Source organism: Oryza brachyantha, chromosome 12 (assembly GCF_000231095.2).
Source record: "Oryza brachyantha chromosome 12, ObraRS2, whole genome shotgun sequence".
Taxonomy (NCBI): domain Eukaryota; kingdom Viridiplantae; phylum Streptophyta; class Magnoliopsida; order Poales; family Poaceae; genus Oryza; species Oryza brachyantha.
The window spans coordinates 8,984,188-9,001,749 of record NC_023174.2 but is presented as its reverse complement, the minus strand read 5'-3'; the positions used below and the strand labels follow the sequence as shown (position 1 = coordinate 9,001,749).

Sequence of the window (17,562 nt, the reverse complement as noted above, 5' to 3'; positions counted from 1 at the left end):
GACTATATGAATCGACTAATATTGGAAGATGGTTCAACAAACTCATATATTTATTAGTATTTCTATATGTCTTGTAATGGAAAATACTTGTCAAAGATGTTTTGTGGATACCGTGTCCTTATCCAAAATAACAAATATTATGGAATAGGAGGGAGTATGTGGCAATGAAAAAATACCCTACATTAATGTGAATCCAGTATAAATTATTAATGCCAGTTTCAATTCATCGAGCCTGCAATCTTTGATCCAACAGTTGCTGGTCTGCTCCAGAACCTTGATTGTTGAGGTTATACACATATATTGAAATTGAATGTATATAGAGAGTTTCATTGTATAGAATTGTCTACCTTTGTGTCAACTAGGCATATTATTAGATTGGATTTTCTCAAGTATAGTGTTATCCGGTTCAACAACTGAATTTGGGTGCCTAGTTCTTCCTAATTTGGTGTTTTTTTTTATCCAATTCCAACAACATTTTTCTGACATCATCTGCTTCACTGTATAATTGGCTAATGCATTCTATATGATAGCATGGCATGGTGCATGACCTGACGTGATCTATTTCAAATAATCCTTAGTAATAGTCACTTGAATTCTTCGGTGGCTCAAAGCTCTGGTATTTTTCAATTTTTATCAGAATAACCCTGGAGCAGATTGCTTGTGGTAACTTGTTATGCTGATGTGCTACGAGCCTGCAAACAACATAAGCCCTTTTGTCAATGATTATGGGTTATTGTGGATCATAGAAGATGCGCTCTTTGGAAGACATTCCTGATTGACAGGACAAGCAGGCTGGTTCACTGGTTATGATTTTATTTCATTTCGGACGAGACAAATAGTAAAGGTCTTTGCATTCGATGGAAGGATGGTCCAGCCATCCGTTTGATTGGAAACCACGAGCATAAGAACTGCTAAGACCAAAATAGGAGCTCTGAGACTTGAGCTGATAAATCATGGCCCACACGCCATTATATTACAATGCAATTCCAGGTATGTATCACATAGGGGTGCTACTAAAATTTGTATCCTGCTCAAGCTGATTAAAATTTGCGGCAATCAATCAATTGACCCACACTACCTCTGTTTTCATGTGCTTATTTCGAGAATAGCCTGTTTTGATTGATGGAATTCTGGCTAGTTTCACACTTTGTAGAATTTTTCATACTGCATTTTTCTTGTTAGAAAATTCAGAAGCACACTTCATAAATTTAATTGGAATGATTTATTAATTAAGCACCTTGGACGAATCTCTTAGCTAAAGTTCAATGTATCTCAGTTTAAGACATCAACTCTGGATGTCTTCTGGAACATATTTATGCTTTTCTTTGCATTTTTATCTGCATCTCATGGGATGCCATCTGGAACTGTTGCAGTACTGGCAAGAGCAACCTCACAATTGTTATTTAAACTTTGTTTATTTGAACAGATTCTCATGTTCAGTGATTTTCATGCTGCAGAGGTATTGCCAAAGGAGGAAATTAGTGCCAGGATGAATCTGATGCATACATTATGAGGAGCAAATTGCAAGTCTCCCAACCATTCCTCCCTGGGGCTGATAACACTGTCACCTGGCCATGGCATGGCCACATCTGTCCACACCCTGAGATAGTGCGGACCTACAATTTAGAGACAACGGTGTGTTCTTCTTGGCCTGGTCAATGCAATTTCACGAGACTAGTTACAAGTTAAAAGTTTTACTCGGTATGAATAATCACATTGAAGAAATAGATGTTTATATTTGGTGCATATTCTTGCAGTTAGCTATATTCAGTCATGTTAATGCAGGTTCTCTGTTGATTGCTTGCAGGATATGTGCAGAATTGTGCTGGGAGAGAATGCCCAGACTGGAATCGATCCAGCCTGAATATGTATAAGTTTACCTAGGTTTCTACTTGCTATGGAGGGAGAGTTCAGGGTGTATGAACTCTACGACTCTGCGGTCTGCGCACATTTATTTGGTGTACAATTACGAATGTTTGGGATTGGTTGGAATCATGTTGATCAGGGATACATTCAGGAAACCAATAGCCGTCTAGTTCTATTCCGTCAAATGCATTTTAATCTTGTTGTTGCCGAGTGATTGGATCAGCAGATTTTTGCCTAATTTCAGCGTGGCTCTTCTTTGTTCAAGCTGTAAGAAAGCCGAGATGCAAAATGTGCCCGCATTCTCAACTTGCTCTCAAGTTTTTAACAATTGTTATATGGCACATGGTTCGACATCGCGTCGAAAATTCATGAAACTACTACAAAGCAAACTGAAACATACGTTCATATAGACTCATATATAATACATATATTCCTGTGCCATGATAATACATAAAACAATTGCACTCTGTACGACAAAACTTTCAAACCTACTACAAGCTACAACTGTTCGTAACTACTTGTGCCATGATATAAATACAAAGTTGGCACGTGTTCTCTTCGACAAAATCTCTCCAGCCTACGAATTCACAGCGTATTGAGGCATAATAACTACATGAAGAGCTTGTCTTCGTAGTCCTTCAACGGGATCTTGAGATACTCCTCATCCAATCCATCAGCATCGATACTGTCAAGCACATCAAACGCCTCCTGCATCTCCTTCTCTTCTTTGTCTTCGTCTTCTTCTTGTGTGGAACGACAGAGCATGCCTAGATCCACGCTATCAAGTGCCTTTTGTGGCTCGTCACCGCCGTCAGCCTCCTCTAGCTCGTCTTCCAGGGATTTCGTGAACTCATCCATGAGCTCGTCGTCGGTCTTGTCGTCTGCACTGATGATTTCGTTGGCGCCGTCAGCTTGGTCGAGCTCAGGTCCCAGTAGTTTCTTGAGGTCGTCGAGGTCTTCCTCGCTCCAGTGATTGTGCGAAGACGCGTCGTCGTTTAGCTGCTTTTGGTTCATCTCTTGTTCTCCCTGACTGCGCAAGATCTCCTCGTCCAATGATCTCAAGAACTCGTCGTGTAGGTTCTTGGCATCGCCATTGCTGAGAGCTGCGGGTGGTTCAAGAATCGGAGGCGGCACAGGCGGCTCTGGTGAGCATGGCGTCGACGGTGGTGGCTCGAATGGATCCTTCGGATAGGTCGTCTGGATAGGTGGCGCCATGGCGCGTCGAGACGGCGGTTGTGGCGGCGGTGAGGGCGCCACCGGGATTGCCGAGACGGAGCCTCTCATCTTCTTGGCACACGGCGGCTGCGCCACCGGCGTGGGCCTCTTCAGGGGCTCCTGCTGCTTCTTGATCACGGCCACCTGACGTGGCGGCGCAATCGCCGCCGGTCGAGCAGCAAGCGGCGGTGCGGGTGGTGGAATGCGGTGTCGTCCTCCGGCCAGCGATGCGGTTGGCGGCGGCGGCGCCTGTCGTTGTGGTGCACATGGCGGCCGTGGTTGCTGGGACGCACCCGGCGGGTAGGTCTGGATGGGTGGACGAGGCGGCGCGGGAGCCGTCGCGCAACTCTCGTGCAGCGCCGGGCGTGCCGAGACCGCACCGCCCATTTTCCCGGCGCACGGCAGGGGGCCAACCGGCGGGGGCCTCGTCTGGGCCGCCTGCGGCTGCGTGATCACCGCGGGCGCTTCTTGATTCGGCAGCGGCGGCGGCGGGGCTGGGCGCAGCGGGAGCGGGTGTCCTCGCCTCGGAACCGGCGGCGGATGGGCGGCGGATTCTTGGCGCGCCGCCGAGTCCTGCGGCGCCCTCGGGGAGACGTACATCCGGCAGACGACGGGCTCGACATCGCCGGCTTCCTCGCCGCCGCAGACGTGGTACTCCTCTATCAACCAATCCGTGTTCTTGCCGTCCTTCTTCTTGAACCGGAAGTTCTTGGATTCCCCGATCTTGGCCCCCTGCGGGTTCTTGATAGCCCTGCTGGATTGCGAGACCCAGGTGCCGCCACCGGCCTTGCGCGAGAACCTCCCTCTGATCCTCCTGCACTGGGTGAAGAAGAACCGGTCGCCATTGGTGCTCCTGGCGACCGGGGCGAACTCGGCGGCGAGGTCCTTGGGCTCGGCGCCGTACACGTCGGCGCGGTGGATGCACTCCTCCGTGTCGCTGGGCTGCTGGCCGGCGATGAGCCTTGGCAGGTAGAAGGCGACCACTTCCTCCGGCGACGGGTTGAAGCGAAACCCTATCCCGAGGAAAAAACTGAGGTCCGCCATGGGGGAGGGCGGGATCGATCGAGAGCGGTGGCGGTGGCGGTGGGAGACGCGCGTGCAGAGTGGCAAGAAGAAGCGAGGGAGGGAGGGGGCGCTCTGGTTTTGAAGGCAGCCGTGGGATCCGAATCCGATGCGGATCCATTTCACGCTTCTACTTGATGTTCACGCTTCTCCTAATTCGACCACTTCCTAATCCTACCAACAACAAGAAGAAAAAATTGCAAAAATACCCCCTTTTATAATACTGTGTTGCATCTATGTGTGCCTCCGTAGTCAGGGTGCCATTAATTAAGTGAAGTAACCGTGTCATTACAACTTTAGCTTTTTTGAAAAGAGTTTTTTTATTATCATTGAAAACGTACCTCAAGTTACCATATACTTTTTAGTGTAAAAATTATGATACCTTGAGGTATTGTACCTTAAGATACTAAAAATTTATACTAAAATTCTCGATACATTGAGGAACTTTTTAAGGATGGTAAAAATCAGAGCGAGAGTTTGGGCGTACGCGCTAGGACGAGAGTGAGGGTAGTGAGAGGGTGAGGTCGAGTGACGGTGACGGGCGATAGGCGAGGCGGCGGACATTGCCGGAGGGGTGGAGGACTCGGTCGTCCCTCCCGTTGTTGGCGAGAAGTGGCTACGGGCGGCGCGGGGTGTGGACGCGTGGGACGAGGCAGGATGGGGGAGAGCAGGCGTGTCGAGCAATTGGCAGTTGCCTAGCCCGAGCGTCGCAATAAGAGGTGGGGGATGACAAGTGGGCCCCACCTATCATCTACACCAGGAGGAGGGGGAGGCCGGGTAGACACGGCGGTCGGCTGGGGGAGGGGGAGAGGTTGGAGAATATGTGATGCCGACAAGCTGCGTGAGGGAATGGGCCAAAGCTGGCCCATTCGGTCTTCGACCCATTTGGCAAAGGGACGTGAAAAGAAAGAAAGAAAGGAAAACGGAAAAGGAAAAAAAAGATTTAATCTTCCATCCCTAATGTTTTATTTATTCATAATTTTGTTTTATTTATTTCCACTAATTGAAGTTTCACTTGAAGTCTTCTTAGCCCCGGTACTTTTTAAGAATGGTAAAAACGAAACCACGCCTTGTTGCCGTTGGTATTTCTTCAAAATTGAAATCGTGCCATTGTGAATACGGACCCACAAATCAGAATCCAAGCTCATTTTTCTCATACTGTATTTTTCAAAATTGAAATTATCCTTGATGCTCCTCGCCGTGTACGACGACGCATCCGAGGGGCTTAGGCGAGCACAGCGGCCGAAGAGTTATGGCGGTTCATCTACCCAGGCTCACCGGGGCTGGACGACCCGCTCTCCAACCCATTCTTAGCCACTGCCGCCGGCAGCGCCACCCGCGCCAAGAGTTGGGGATCTATTCGGCGGCGACGGAGCTAGAGAAGCCAGGACGCATGCATGTCAGTCGTCGGTGCTGCGGCGGTCGGAAGGGAGAAGAGCTGGAACTCTTCTAGAAAGGTTGCTCGTGCTAGGGACGTATCCGGCGGCGGTTCACGACCATGTTGCTCGTGCTGCTACTCTGCTAGAAAGGGAACATGGACGGGAGGAGCCCTGGGAGTTCTTCACGTCCATGGGGGACGCGCGGATCCACGGCTGCAGTGGGGCTCGACAAGAATGGCGGCGGCGGCGGCGGCGACCTGATGCTGGCATTTAAGGACTTCATGCGGATCGTGGAGCGGAAGGGCGGGAATGAGGAGGAGCGGGAGGAACTACAGCGCGCGTTCGGGGCGTCGAGGCGGTGAAGAGGTTTGGGAGGATCTCTCCGCGCGGGGCTGCTGTCACGCCCCCAAATTTTCTTACCAGCCCAATTAACCAATATAAATTGTTAAAAACAATTCGTTTAAATCTAATTATGAGCAAACCCCAAATAAAATTATTTAAATAATTAGAAGCCACTTGTAGGGGTATTTTAAAATATTCCGCAAGCATCCAAATACGCTAACAAGACTTCAAGTGAAACTTCAATTAGTGGAAATAAATAAAATAATTATTAAAATAAGGAATGGAAGATTAAATCCCCTTTTTTTTTCAATTTCCTTTCTCATTTCTTTCTTTCTTTTCATATCCCTTTGCCAAATGGGCTAGCTTTGGCCCATTCCATCGCACGGCCTGCCGACATCCCTACCTCTCCTCCCCCTCCCCCTTCCCTCCCGCTGGGCTGGCCCAAGGCCATGGCCCAATTGGCCGCTGAGTCTACCTAGGCTTCCCCTCCTCCTAGAGTGGATGACAGGTCGGATCCACCTGTCATTTCCCACCTCTCGTCTCCACGCTCGGTCTAGGCAACCACCAACCACACAGCCTGATCGCACTCCCCCATCCCACTTCGTCCCACACGCCCACACCCCGCGTCGCCTGTACTCATCGCCCCGCCCACTCCTTACCAACAACGAGAGGAAGGACCAAGTCCTCCACCCCTCCAGCCATGTTCGCCGCCTTCCCCCTCCCCTTTAAATTGGTCACCTGCCACCCGTCACTGCCACTCGACCTCACCCTCTCACTGCCCTCGCTCTTGCTTGTGCGCGCACGCCTAAACCACCATCGCCTCCTCTCCTTTCTTTTTTTTTCTCTTCCAACGTCCATGCATTGGCCGTCGTGACGCCCGTCGCATCACTGTCGCCCGTGTTATTCGTGTCGCCGCCACACCGCTCGCCGTGCGCCGCCTATGCCACCGCCCACTGCACCTTTCCATCGCATCACGTGTGTCGCATCACCCGTCGACGCATGCGCGTCATCGCTCATCGGTCGTTGCTTGCACCGATGTGTGTCGTGCCGCCGCCGTTGCGCTCCTGCCGTCGGCTCTATTGTGCCGAGTCACTCCACGCGCCGTGTCACGCCCAGAAATTCCTCACACGAATTTCTGAACTTAATTGTGTATTAAATCCCTGTCCAGGACCAGCCAGGGTACACAAAAAGACAATGTTGATTACATAACCATCGTTCTTAGAAACAACTGAAAATTACACTTATTCTATCGGAAATGCAGCGGAAAGAAAAACAAAGGGGTAGACTAGCTCCAGCGGGTACGGCTCCGGTCCACAGGCAACACTTCGACGGCGGAACAGCTCACTCCTGAGAGGCACCTCCATCGGACTCTGCTTCTAGCTCTGGGTTGGGGAAAGTTAAGCAGGGCTGAGTACAAACCACCGTACTCAACAAGTAACACGGACAAGGGGGAAAAAAAATAAATGATGCATAGGGATTAACAAGGACAGGCTAAGGTTAGTTGCGACAAAGCAGCAGTTTAAACAAATAACAGAGATTAAAAGAATAAAGGTAATTTAAATACAGTAAAGCATAAATAGATAAACAATTGTAAAGTACCACAACACTGTTCAACGTTACACCATGTTGCAACAGGCCCAACCACTACTCAACGTTACACCACGTTGCAATAGTCCCAAGTAATAACAGATTTTACTCAAGTTATTAGGGTTCACTAATCACAGTGAAGCTGGGAGTTCGCCCGTAACCGTGGGCACGGCTATTCGAATAGTTTATACTCTCATCAGAGGTGTACTACTATACCCACAAGACACGACTCCACTACACTTGAACGTGCGCCGACATACCACCATGGTATACCGGAAAGGAGACCGTGATAGGACCCGTTACACAACCCTCCCTATTTAATCGTACCACACTTCAGGTTTCACCCCCTCCTTTACACCAAGTCGGGCAGTCCCCTCTTGTGCCTTGGTAGATCCGGAAGCAGGAGAAGCTTTCGTTACACCACGATTGCCCGTCCATACTCCATCACGCCTACCCTTGCCTGGGTACGTCAAATAGTTCGAAGTCATGCTCCAAATCCCACCTTACCCATTTCGGCATGTGGTTAGCACTTAACGACTTCCAGGGTTTCCCGTGAACCGGTCCTTAACCGCCATGGGTGCGACTCTCAAAACCATGCACCCATAGCCCACCATTATCAATATTTTAGTTGACATTAACCCGAACCGGGTAGTGAATCACTATCTCGGCTATTCAGAACTAAGCACAATTATATGTGATCCCATGAGCTATTTGTTCTAAGCATGGCTAAGCATTAACCTAGGCCTGACTCTAATCAAGTTACCCCTGGTCCAGCAACGAATAAAGTTGGATAAACAACGGCATACTGATAAGGTTTACCCGAAAATAGCATAAAGTAAGTACTTTGATTAAAACAATGCATATTTGAAGTCAAAAAGCGGGGAATTTGCAATAATGGGTTCAATATGTTCAAGGATGAGTGTCACTTGCCTTGCTCTAGCCCTTGGGGAACTTCGGCGACGATCTCGAAGTAAACCGGCTCTTCGGCGGGGTCCGAATCTAAGGGACAAAGCACAAAAATAAATAAAACAGGCACAAACTCTACTGAAACAGCAAAAGAAACTATTTTTAATGGATTCTTGATAATTTTATGAATTTAATGAAATTTGAATGGACCTAAACGGAGACTAGATGAATTACTTATGAATTTTAGAAGTTTTCTGGGTTTTTTAAACTAAACAGAAAAGTCCTAAATCAATTATTGCGCAATTAATGGGGCTGCTGACGTCAGCGAGGAGAGAGGTACTGACGGCTGACCGGTGGGGACCACCTGTCGATGAGAGAGAGGGGGAGAGAGGCGCTGACAGCTGGGCCCGGGAGGTGAGAGAAGGCGGGCGCGGAGAGCGACTGACGAGTGGGACCCACTCGTCAGCGAGAGGGAACAGAGAGATGGGGACCGAACGCGCGGTCGGGCGGACGGCGGCGACCGGCGGGAGCGGCGGGCGACGCGGCGGCGGCGGCGCACGGCGACGGCGACGCGACGGCGACGGCGCGACGGCGACGACCGGCGAGCGGCGACGGCGCGACGGCGACGACGGCCACGGCGGCGACGCACGGGCGGCGGTGGAAGAACAGCGGCGACGGCGACTGGCAAGCAGCGACGACGCGGCATGCGCGGGCGCAAGCGACGGCGGCCAGACGTCGGCGACGCGGAGGCAACGACGACCACGGCGGCCGGCGGGAGCGGCGGGCTTCGGCCTCGTCCGGCGACGGCACGCGACTCGGCGGCGGTCGGCCGGAAAGGGGGAGAAAGAGGGGAGGAGGGTGCGGGGGCTCACCGGCGGCGAGAGCGCGGACGGGTCGGCGAAACCGAGGCGAAGGTGGCGACGCGGGCGGGCGCGGGAGATCGACGGTGGCGGTGGAGATCGATCGGCGGCGGCGACGGGCGAGACGCGGCGGCGGCCGGGCGACGAGGGAACGCGCGGCGCCGAGGAGGCTCCCTGGCGACGGCGAGGGCGGCAACAAGTCGGCGACAGAGGGACGGAGGTGGTGACGCAACAGAGCGGCGACGACCGGCGACGGGCGATGAGATTGCGTGGCGGCGGCGAGAGGCAGCAGCGCGGCGACGACACGAGCGACGGCGGAAAGTGGGCGACGGCGCGGCGGCGGAGGGGATTTATAGGGTGGCGGCGACCGGCTAGGGCGGGCGGAGGTTGGAGACCGAGTCAGCGACGACGCGGTCTCGGCGGCGGCCGTTGCGGCGGCGGCGGTTGCGGCGCGGCGGCGCAGAGTCCGGCTCGGACGCGGCGCGGCGCGGGCGAGCGGCGAAGCAGTCACTGACAGGTGGGCCCTACCTATCAGTGGCGCGAGAGGGGAGGGAGCGGCGATGGACTTCGCGGCGCGGGCGACGGGCGAGCGGGCGAGCTGGGCCGGAGCCGCGGCCCAGGCGGGAGCGCGCGCGAAGGGAGGGAAGCGGCCGGCGGGGCTGGGCCGGCCGAGCGGGAAGACGGGCCGGCTCGGCTGGGCCGGCCCGGGAAGGAAAAGAAAAAGAAAAAGAAAAAGGAAAAAGAGAGAGGGAGGAAAATTGGACTTCGGCCCAATTTGAGAAGGAAGGGAGAAAGAAAGGAAAAAGGAGGGAAAAAGGAAAACCCCACTTTTGCCGAGTTTTAAATTAATTTGTTTGGCCAAATTTTATACTTCTGCAATTTGAATTTAAATCCTGTTAGTCGATTTGCGAGCCTCGATTTAATTGAATTAATTCCTTTTAGAGGGATTTTTCCTGAGTTAATTAAGCCAACTGTTATTTACGGATTCCTTTTTACGATTTAGGCTTAGGACGAAACTCCGGGTGTGACAAACCTACCCCCCTTAAACGGAATCTCGACCCCGAGATTCGGAGGCACTGGCGAAGAGGCGCGGATGGGCGGCCTTGAGCTCATCTTCTCTTTCCCATGTCGCTTCTTCTTCTGAGTGGTGACTCCACTGGACTCTGCAGAATCTGATCACACGGTTCGGAGTCTTCCTTTCACTGGTTTCTAGAATCCGTGCTGGTTTCTCTACATAAGTCATATCTTCCTGTAGATCGATGTGCTCGGAGTTGGTCTGTTCTTCAGGCACACGCAGGCACTTCTTGAGCTGCGACACATGGAACACGTCATGGATTCCAGCCATGTTAGCAGGGAGCTCTAACTGATACGCAACTTCTCCCCTGCGTTCCACTATCCGGTATGGTCCCACAAAACATGGTGCCAATTTTCCTTTGGTCTGACACCGGTGTACTCCTCGCAAAGGTGTGACGCGGAGGTACACATAGTCTCCTGCTTCGAAGGCTAAGTCCCTTCGACGATTATCTGCATAACTCTTCTGTCGGGTTTGAGCTGTTTTCAACCTTCCACAGATTATTCTGACCTTCTCTTCGGCCTGGCTTAGAACTTCAGTCCCAAAAACTTGACGTTCTCCTGTTTGATCCCAGAAGAGGGGTGTGCGACACTTTCGCCCATACAATGCTTCAAAAGGCGCCATTTGCAGACTGGCTTGGTAACTGTTGTTGTATGAGAACTCTGCATACGGTAGATTCTTATCCCACATTCCACCAAAGTCGAGAGCGCAAGCTCTGAGCATATCTTCAAGAATCTGGTTTACCCTCTCTGTCTGACCATCTGTCTGAGGATGATAGGCTGTACTGAAGTTCAGTCGGGTTCCCAATTCTTCCTGTAGCTTCTGCCAAAACTTTGAAGTAAACTGACTCCCACGGTCAGAAACGATCTTCTTCGGTACTCCATGTAAACACATGATCCTAGCCAAGTAAATCTCGGCTAATCTTTTCCCTGAGTAGGTAGTGTGAACTGGTATGAAATGAGCGACCTTCGTCAGTCGATCAACAATTACCCAAATCGAGTCATGACCAGCAGCAGTCCTTGGTAAACCAGTGATGAAATCCATCCCGATTTCTTCCCATTTCCATTCTGGAATCTGGAGAGGTTGCAATAGTCCTGCTGGCCTTTGGTGTTCTGCTTTGACTCGTTGACAAACATCGCACAAGGCGACGTATTCTGCAATTTCCCTCTTCATACTAACCCATCAAAACTTTTCTTTGAGGTCCTGATACATCTTAGTACTCCCAGGATGAATGGAGTACTGGGTTTGATGAGCTTCTTGGAGTATCAACTCCTTCAACTCCTTGTTATCTGGTACGCACAACCTGTTTCCCATCCAGATTGTTCCATGTTCATCTTCTGAAAAATCTCGAGCTTTACCAACTCGCATATTTTTCTTTAGTTCGGCTATCTCCGGATCATTTGCTTGGGATTGGCGTACTTGATCCACCAAAGTGGGCTGCGCTTCTAGGGCTGCCACAAAACCTTCTTCGACTAAACCCAAATTTAGTCGTTCAAACTCCTGTTGCAACTGCTTGCAAACTTCTGTTGACATCGCAGCGTTGCAGTAATTCTTCCGGCTCAAGGCATCTGTAACTACATTTGCTTTGCCTGGATGGTAATGGATACTTATATCATAATCCTTGATCAATTCCAACCATCTTCGCTGACGGAGGTTCAAATCTGGTTGTGTAAAGATATACTTTAAACTCTTATGATCCGTATATACTTCACACTTGTTTCCGATCAAGTAGTGTCGCGAAATCTTTAGGGCATGCACCACAGCTGCTAATTCCAAATCGTGAGTCGGGTAGTTACCCTCATGTGGTCTCAATTGACGAGAGGCGTAAGCAACCACCTTTCCTTCTTGCATTAGCACACATCCCAGTCCTGTTCTGGATGCGTCACAGTAAACCTGGAAGTCCTTCGTTTGATCCGGCAAAACCAACACGGGTGCCGAAACCAACCTTTGCTTGAGCTCTTCAAAACTCCTACCGCACTCACTTGACCACTTGAACTTCTCTTCCTTTTTCAACAACTGTGTCATTGGCTTGGCTATCTTCGAGAAATTCTCAATGAACCGGCGGTAATAGCCCGCAAGTCCTAAGAAACTCCTGATTTGGGAAACTGTCTTAGGCGGGGTCCACTTGATCACTGACTCCACATTACTGGGGTCCACTGCTACACCTTGGGCATTGATCACATGGCCAAAGAACTTCACCTCATGCAGCCAAAAATCACACTTACTGAACTTGGCATACAACTGGTGTTCTCTTAGCTTCTCTAGCACAATCCGCAAATGTTGCTCGTGCTCTTCTTCTGACTTGGAGTAGATAAGAATGTCGTCGATGAAGACAACCACAAACTTATCCAGGTATTCCATGAACACCTTATTCATGAGATTCATGAAGAATGCCGGGGCATTAGTAAGTCCAAACGACATTACCGTACACTCATACAAGCCATAGCGAGTAGTGAATGCCGTCTTAGGGATATCTTCTTCCCGAATTCTCAACTGGTGATACCCTGATCTCAAATCGATCTTGGAGAAAACTCTGGCTCCCTTCAACTGATCAAATAGGTCATCAATCCTTGGCAGGGGATACTTATTCTTGATGGTAACATCGTTCAAAGCACGATAGTCCACACACATTCTCTTAGTTTTGTCCTTCTTCTCAACAAAAATAACCGGGGCACCCCAAGGCGAGGTACTCGGTCGGATATAACCTTTCTGAAGCTGTTCATCCACTTGCTTCTTCACTTCTGCCATCTCATTGGCGGCCATCCTGTAGGGTCTCTTATAGATCGGTGCGGTTCCGGGTACCAAGTCGATACGGAACTCGATCTCTCTTTCTGGCGGCATCGTTGTGAGATCATCTGGAAACACCTCCGGATACTCGCAAACCACTGGTATGTCTTCCAACTTCTTTGGGTCTTTGTCTTTTTCCGAGGGCTGTTCTTCGGCTTCCATCTGATTCAAACAAGTCCTGGTTGACACTGACTCCAGCGACTGATAAGTCACCACTTTACCTTCTTCGCTGGTCAAGGTGATTGTACGCTTGGCACAATCAATCACTCCTTGATGCTTGGTAAGCCAGTCCATTCCCAAAATGACATCTAGGTCTTTAGATTCGAGAAGGATGAGATTGGCTAGAAAGGGTGTCCCTTGGATTTCTATGGGCACAACAGGGCTATAAAGGTCCGAGAACATACTATGCCCTGGAGTGTTAACCCGCATCGGGTCTCTTAACTTTTCCCTTTTTAACCCAAGCATTCCCACAAACTTCCTTGAAATAAAAGAGTGTGTAGCACCAGAATCAAAAAGTACTGTAGCAGGTACGGAGTTGACAGGAAACGTACCCAGTATTACTTCTGGCGCAGCCTGTACTTCTTTGGCGGTGACGTGATTCACGCGAGCTTGCACGAACCTTTGCCCACTGCGCTTCGGCTTCGGGCACTTGTCAGCAAAGTGACCTGGGTCGCCACAGTTGTAGCACACCCTAGGCTTTGCACCTGCATCCTTCCTGGCTGGAGGAGGTTGAGCTGTCAGTGGAGGAGCATTCTGTTGCCGGGGAGCTGGTGCAGGAGGAGCACGCTGAGGTGGAGCACGTTGGGACGAAGCACTGGTGAAGTTGTTGGGATTGTAAGGACGATGCTGGCGGACAATGAAGGTTGATTGCCCGTGTTGCTGATTCGGAGGATAGGGGCCGGTGTGGAATCGGGGCTTCTGAGGAGGCGGCTGGTTAGACCTGAACTGCGAAGCCTTCCTCTTCTTGTCCATCTGGAGGTGCTGGTCCTCTTGGCGGATGGCCTTGTCTACTAGTTTCTCAAAATCAGCATAGTCGCCCGAAAGCAACTGCTTCTTCAGCTCATCATCCAAGCCTCCGAGGAACTTTTCTTGCCTTCCGGCGTCGGTGCGGACATCCTCGGGAGCGTATCGCGCTAGGCGATTGAACTCATGAAGGTACTCTGTCACTGTCTTGGTACCTTGCTGTAGAGCGCGGAACTCACGCTTCTTCTAGGTGACTATCCCGTCGGGAATATGGGCCTTGCGGAAGTTAAGACAGAATTCCGCCCAAGTTACTTCCGTGGTAGCAGTGCGGGTAACCAGGAAATTATCCCACCAAGCAGAGGCGGGACCCATCAGTTGATGTGCGGCGAAAGAGACTTTCTCTTGGTCAGTGCACTGCAGTAGATTGAGCTTCTTCTCAATGGCATGGAGCCAATCACTTGCCTCCATGGGGTTGGTGGTGCTTGAGAAAGTTGGGGGACGGACGCGGAGAAACTCCGGCAACTTGGACTGAACTGGGGGTGGCCTCTGCTGTTGCTGGTTATTCTGACTTTGATTTAGAAGCTGCTGTAGCAGTTGTTGGTGCTGCTGCTGTTGTTGTTGCATCTGCTGCATCATCCAAGAGAGCATCTGCGTCTGGTTAGCAAGAACCTGGGCAAGCGACGGGGTTCTCTGGTGGGGGCGGCGGGGGCGGCGGGGGCGGTCCTCCGGTGCTGGACTGGTCGGTGTCGCGGTTGCCGTGGCGGGTGTTTACCATCTGCGGGGCGGGAGGAACAGAAAGAGAAAGAAGAAAAAGAAACGGCTAAGCAAACAGGGGCTTTATTTAATTAGTGAACTGTAATTATCTTGCTTAAGAAACACACTTAAAAACCACACAACTCCTGGCGGCACAACCATAACCCCACTACTGCTATGGTTCACCACTAGCCCCAAGCGAAGCAAACCTAACACACCAAAACTAGCACACAACGACTAAAACGAAGCTAAGGGCGGCGTCTAGGGCGCGGAAGGAGAGCGACGATCGACGACGGGAGACGGATCTTCTTCCTCGTCTTCAGAGCGGCTTCTTGAGTTGCTGGGGAGGCCATCTTCATCTTCACCAGAAGCGGACTCACTGCTGCTCGAGACTGTGACGACCCTGTTGGGGTTCCTTGCTGCGTTGAACGGGGAGACACCTTCCTCAGGCACTGGGGTCGGAGAGGTTGGCACCATCTGCATCAGGGGTCCTGGTTCATCCGGGGCACCGGGGTAAGACTGAACTCTTGGCGGCCCACAGGTTCGCTTTCTTGCCGTCGTGCGACACCTTGCACCTCCGGGCTCTGGGAGTCCTTTGAGCCTGGCGTTCTCCTTCTTCAGGCGGTCGACCTCATCTTGCAGGCGAACGATCTGGGTGAGCTTGGCGTCGTTCAGAGCCTTGGACGCTTCGTGGAGGTCATGATGCATCTGGTCGAGACCCTGCAGCACCGTGCACATCCTACCGAAGGTAGGGTCTTGCTCACTTCGGGCAGACCGAAACCTACTGACCATGGAATTGGGTCCACGACCAGGGTGATACCGGTAAGCCGAATGTCGGAACGTCAGGTCATGCCTGGCCCTGAGCGTTGTCATCAGACTGTAGGCAGCTTCCTGGCAGGCATGCTCATGCGAACCTCCAGCTCCTTCTGCTTCCAAGTTAGGGAGGAAACCGGGGATTCCATGTAGCTCCAATCTTACTCGGTGAGGAAACTCGCCTTCTAGAGGATGGATCGTGGTGTACTCCGGCTCATAGGAGTATCCTGCGGTGAATGAGACTCTTGCCAACTCTGCCACGAATCCAGTCATTCCGTTTCCACGATGGTACAAGGGGTGGTCAGCCATCTAAAGAGCACAAGGATTTGGAATCAATAGATGCAAAATTTTATTTCAAGATAAATAAATCATAAAAGAAAGAAAGTAAATAAAGTTTTACCCGTAAATCGACTTACTCATACTTTTCAACCAAAGGGGTTTTATCTTTTTAAATCACTCACACTTTTGAAAAAACACCAACCCATTTTCAAAAACACTCTAACTTTCGCAAACTATGCACAAACATGAAAAGCAGAGGGCTCTTAGGGTTTCCATTGGGCTGATCCTACGGTCAAAGGAGGCTCTGATACCAACTTGTCACGCCCAGAAATTCCTCACACGAATTTCTGAACTTAATTGTGTATTAAATCCCTGTCCAGGACCAGCCAGGGTACACAAAAAGACAATGTTGATTACATAACCATCGTTCCTAGAAACAACTAAAAATTACACTTATTCTATCGGAAATGCAGCGGAAAGAAAAACAAAGGGGTAGACTAGCTCCAGCGGGTACGGCTCCAGTCCACAGGCAACACTTCGACGGCGGAACAGCTCACTCCTGAGAGGCACCTCCATCGGACTCTGCTTCTAGCTCTGGGTTGGGGAAAGTTAAGCAAGGCTGAGTACAAACCACCGTACTTAACAAGTAACACGGACAAGGGGGAAAAAAAATAAATGATGCATAGGGATTAACAAGGACAGGCTAAGGTTAGTTGCGACAAAGCAGCAGTTTAAACAAATAACAGAGATTAAAAGAATAAAGGTAATTTAAATACAGTAAAGCATAAATAGATAAACAGTTGTAAAGTACCACAACACTGTTCAACGTTACACCACGTTGCAACAGGCCCAACCACTACTCAACGTTACACCACGTTGCAATAGTCCCAAGTGATAACAGATTTTACTCAAGTTATTAGGGTTCACTAATCACAGTGAAGCTGGGAGTTCGCCCGTAACCGTGGGCACGGCTATTCGAATAGTTTATACTCTGATCAGAGGTGTACTACTGTACCCACAAGACACGACTCCACTACACTTGAACGTGCGCCGACATACCACCATGGTATACCGGAAAGGAGACCGTGATAGGACCCGTTACACAACCCTCCCTATTTAATCGTACCACACTTCAGGTTTCACCCCCTCCTTTACACCAAGTCGGGCAGTCCCCTCTTGTGCCTTGGTAGATCCGGAAGCAGGAGAAGCTTTCGTTACACCACGATTGCCCGTCCATACTCCATCACGCCTACCCTTGCCTGGGTACGTCAAATAGTTCGAAGTCATGCTCCAAATCCCACCTTACCCATTTCGGCATGTGGTTAGCACTTAACGACTTCCAGGGTTTCCCGTGAACCGGTCCTTAACCGCCATGGGTGCGACTCTCAAAACCATGCACCCATAGCCCACCAATATCAATATTTTAGTTGACATTAACCTGAACCGGGTAGTGAATCACTATCTCGGCTATTCAGAACTAAGCACAATTATATGTGATCCCATGAGCTATTTGTTCTAAGCATGGCTAAGCATTAACCTAGGCCTGACTCTAATCAAGTTACCCCTGGTCCAGCAACGAATAAAGTTGGATAAACAACGGCATACTGATAAGGTTTACCCGAAAATAGCATAAAGTAAGTACTTTGATTAAAACAATGCATATTTGAAGTCAAAAAGC

General features: G+C 50.5%; 1 protein-coding gene and 1 long non-coding RNA gene across 2 annotated transcripts; one reads left to right on the top strand and one right to left on the bottom strand.

The window, feature by feature from the left end:
* The first annotated feature begins 702 nt into the window (after nucleotides 1-702).
* Nucleotides 703-2,155, top strand: LOC121056042. The gene is made up of 3 exons (XR_005812963.1): nucleotides 703-990; nucleotides 1,458-1,701; nucleotides 1,808-2,155. It is a non-coding gene; the product is annotated as an uncharacterized LOC121056042 (long non-coding RNA).
* Nucleotides 2,156-2,475: 320 nt separating this feature from the next.
* Nucleotides 2,476-4,125, bottom strand: LOC102716094 (max-binding protein MNT-like). Its single transcript, XM_040529404.1, has 2 exons — nucleotides 3,496-4,125; nucleotides 2,476-3,225 (listed from the first exon to the last, which is right to left on the bottom strand). Exons 1-2 carry the CDS (start codon nucleotides 4,123-4,125, stop codon nucleotides 2,476-2,478), a joined length of 1,380 nt encoding a protein of 459 aa, XP_040385338.1.
* Nucleotides 4,126-17,562: the final 13,437 nt, after the last annotated feature.

What these genes read in the sequence shown, in the direction of transcription:
- LOC102716094 (XM_040529404.1), bottom strand. Translation starts at nt 4,125, where the DNA reads ATGGCGGACCTCAGTTTTTTCCTCGGGATAGGGTTTCGCTTCAACCCG. An exon ending in CCCAGACGAGGCCCCCGCCG is followed by an intron (nt 3,226 to 3,495) that starts GTTGGCCCCCTG and finishes CCGCCACGTCAG; the next exon opens with GTGGCCGTGATCAAGAAGCA.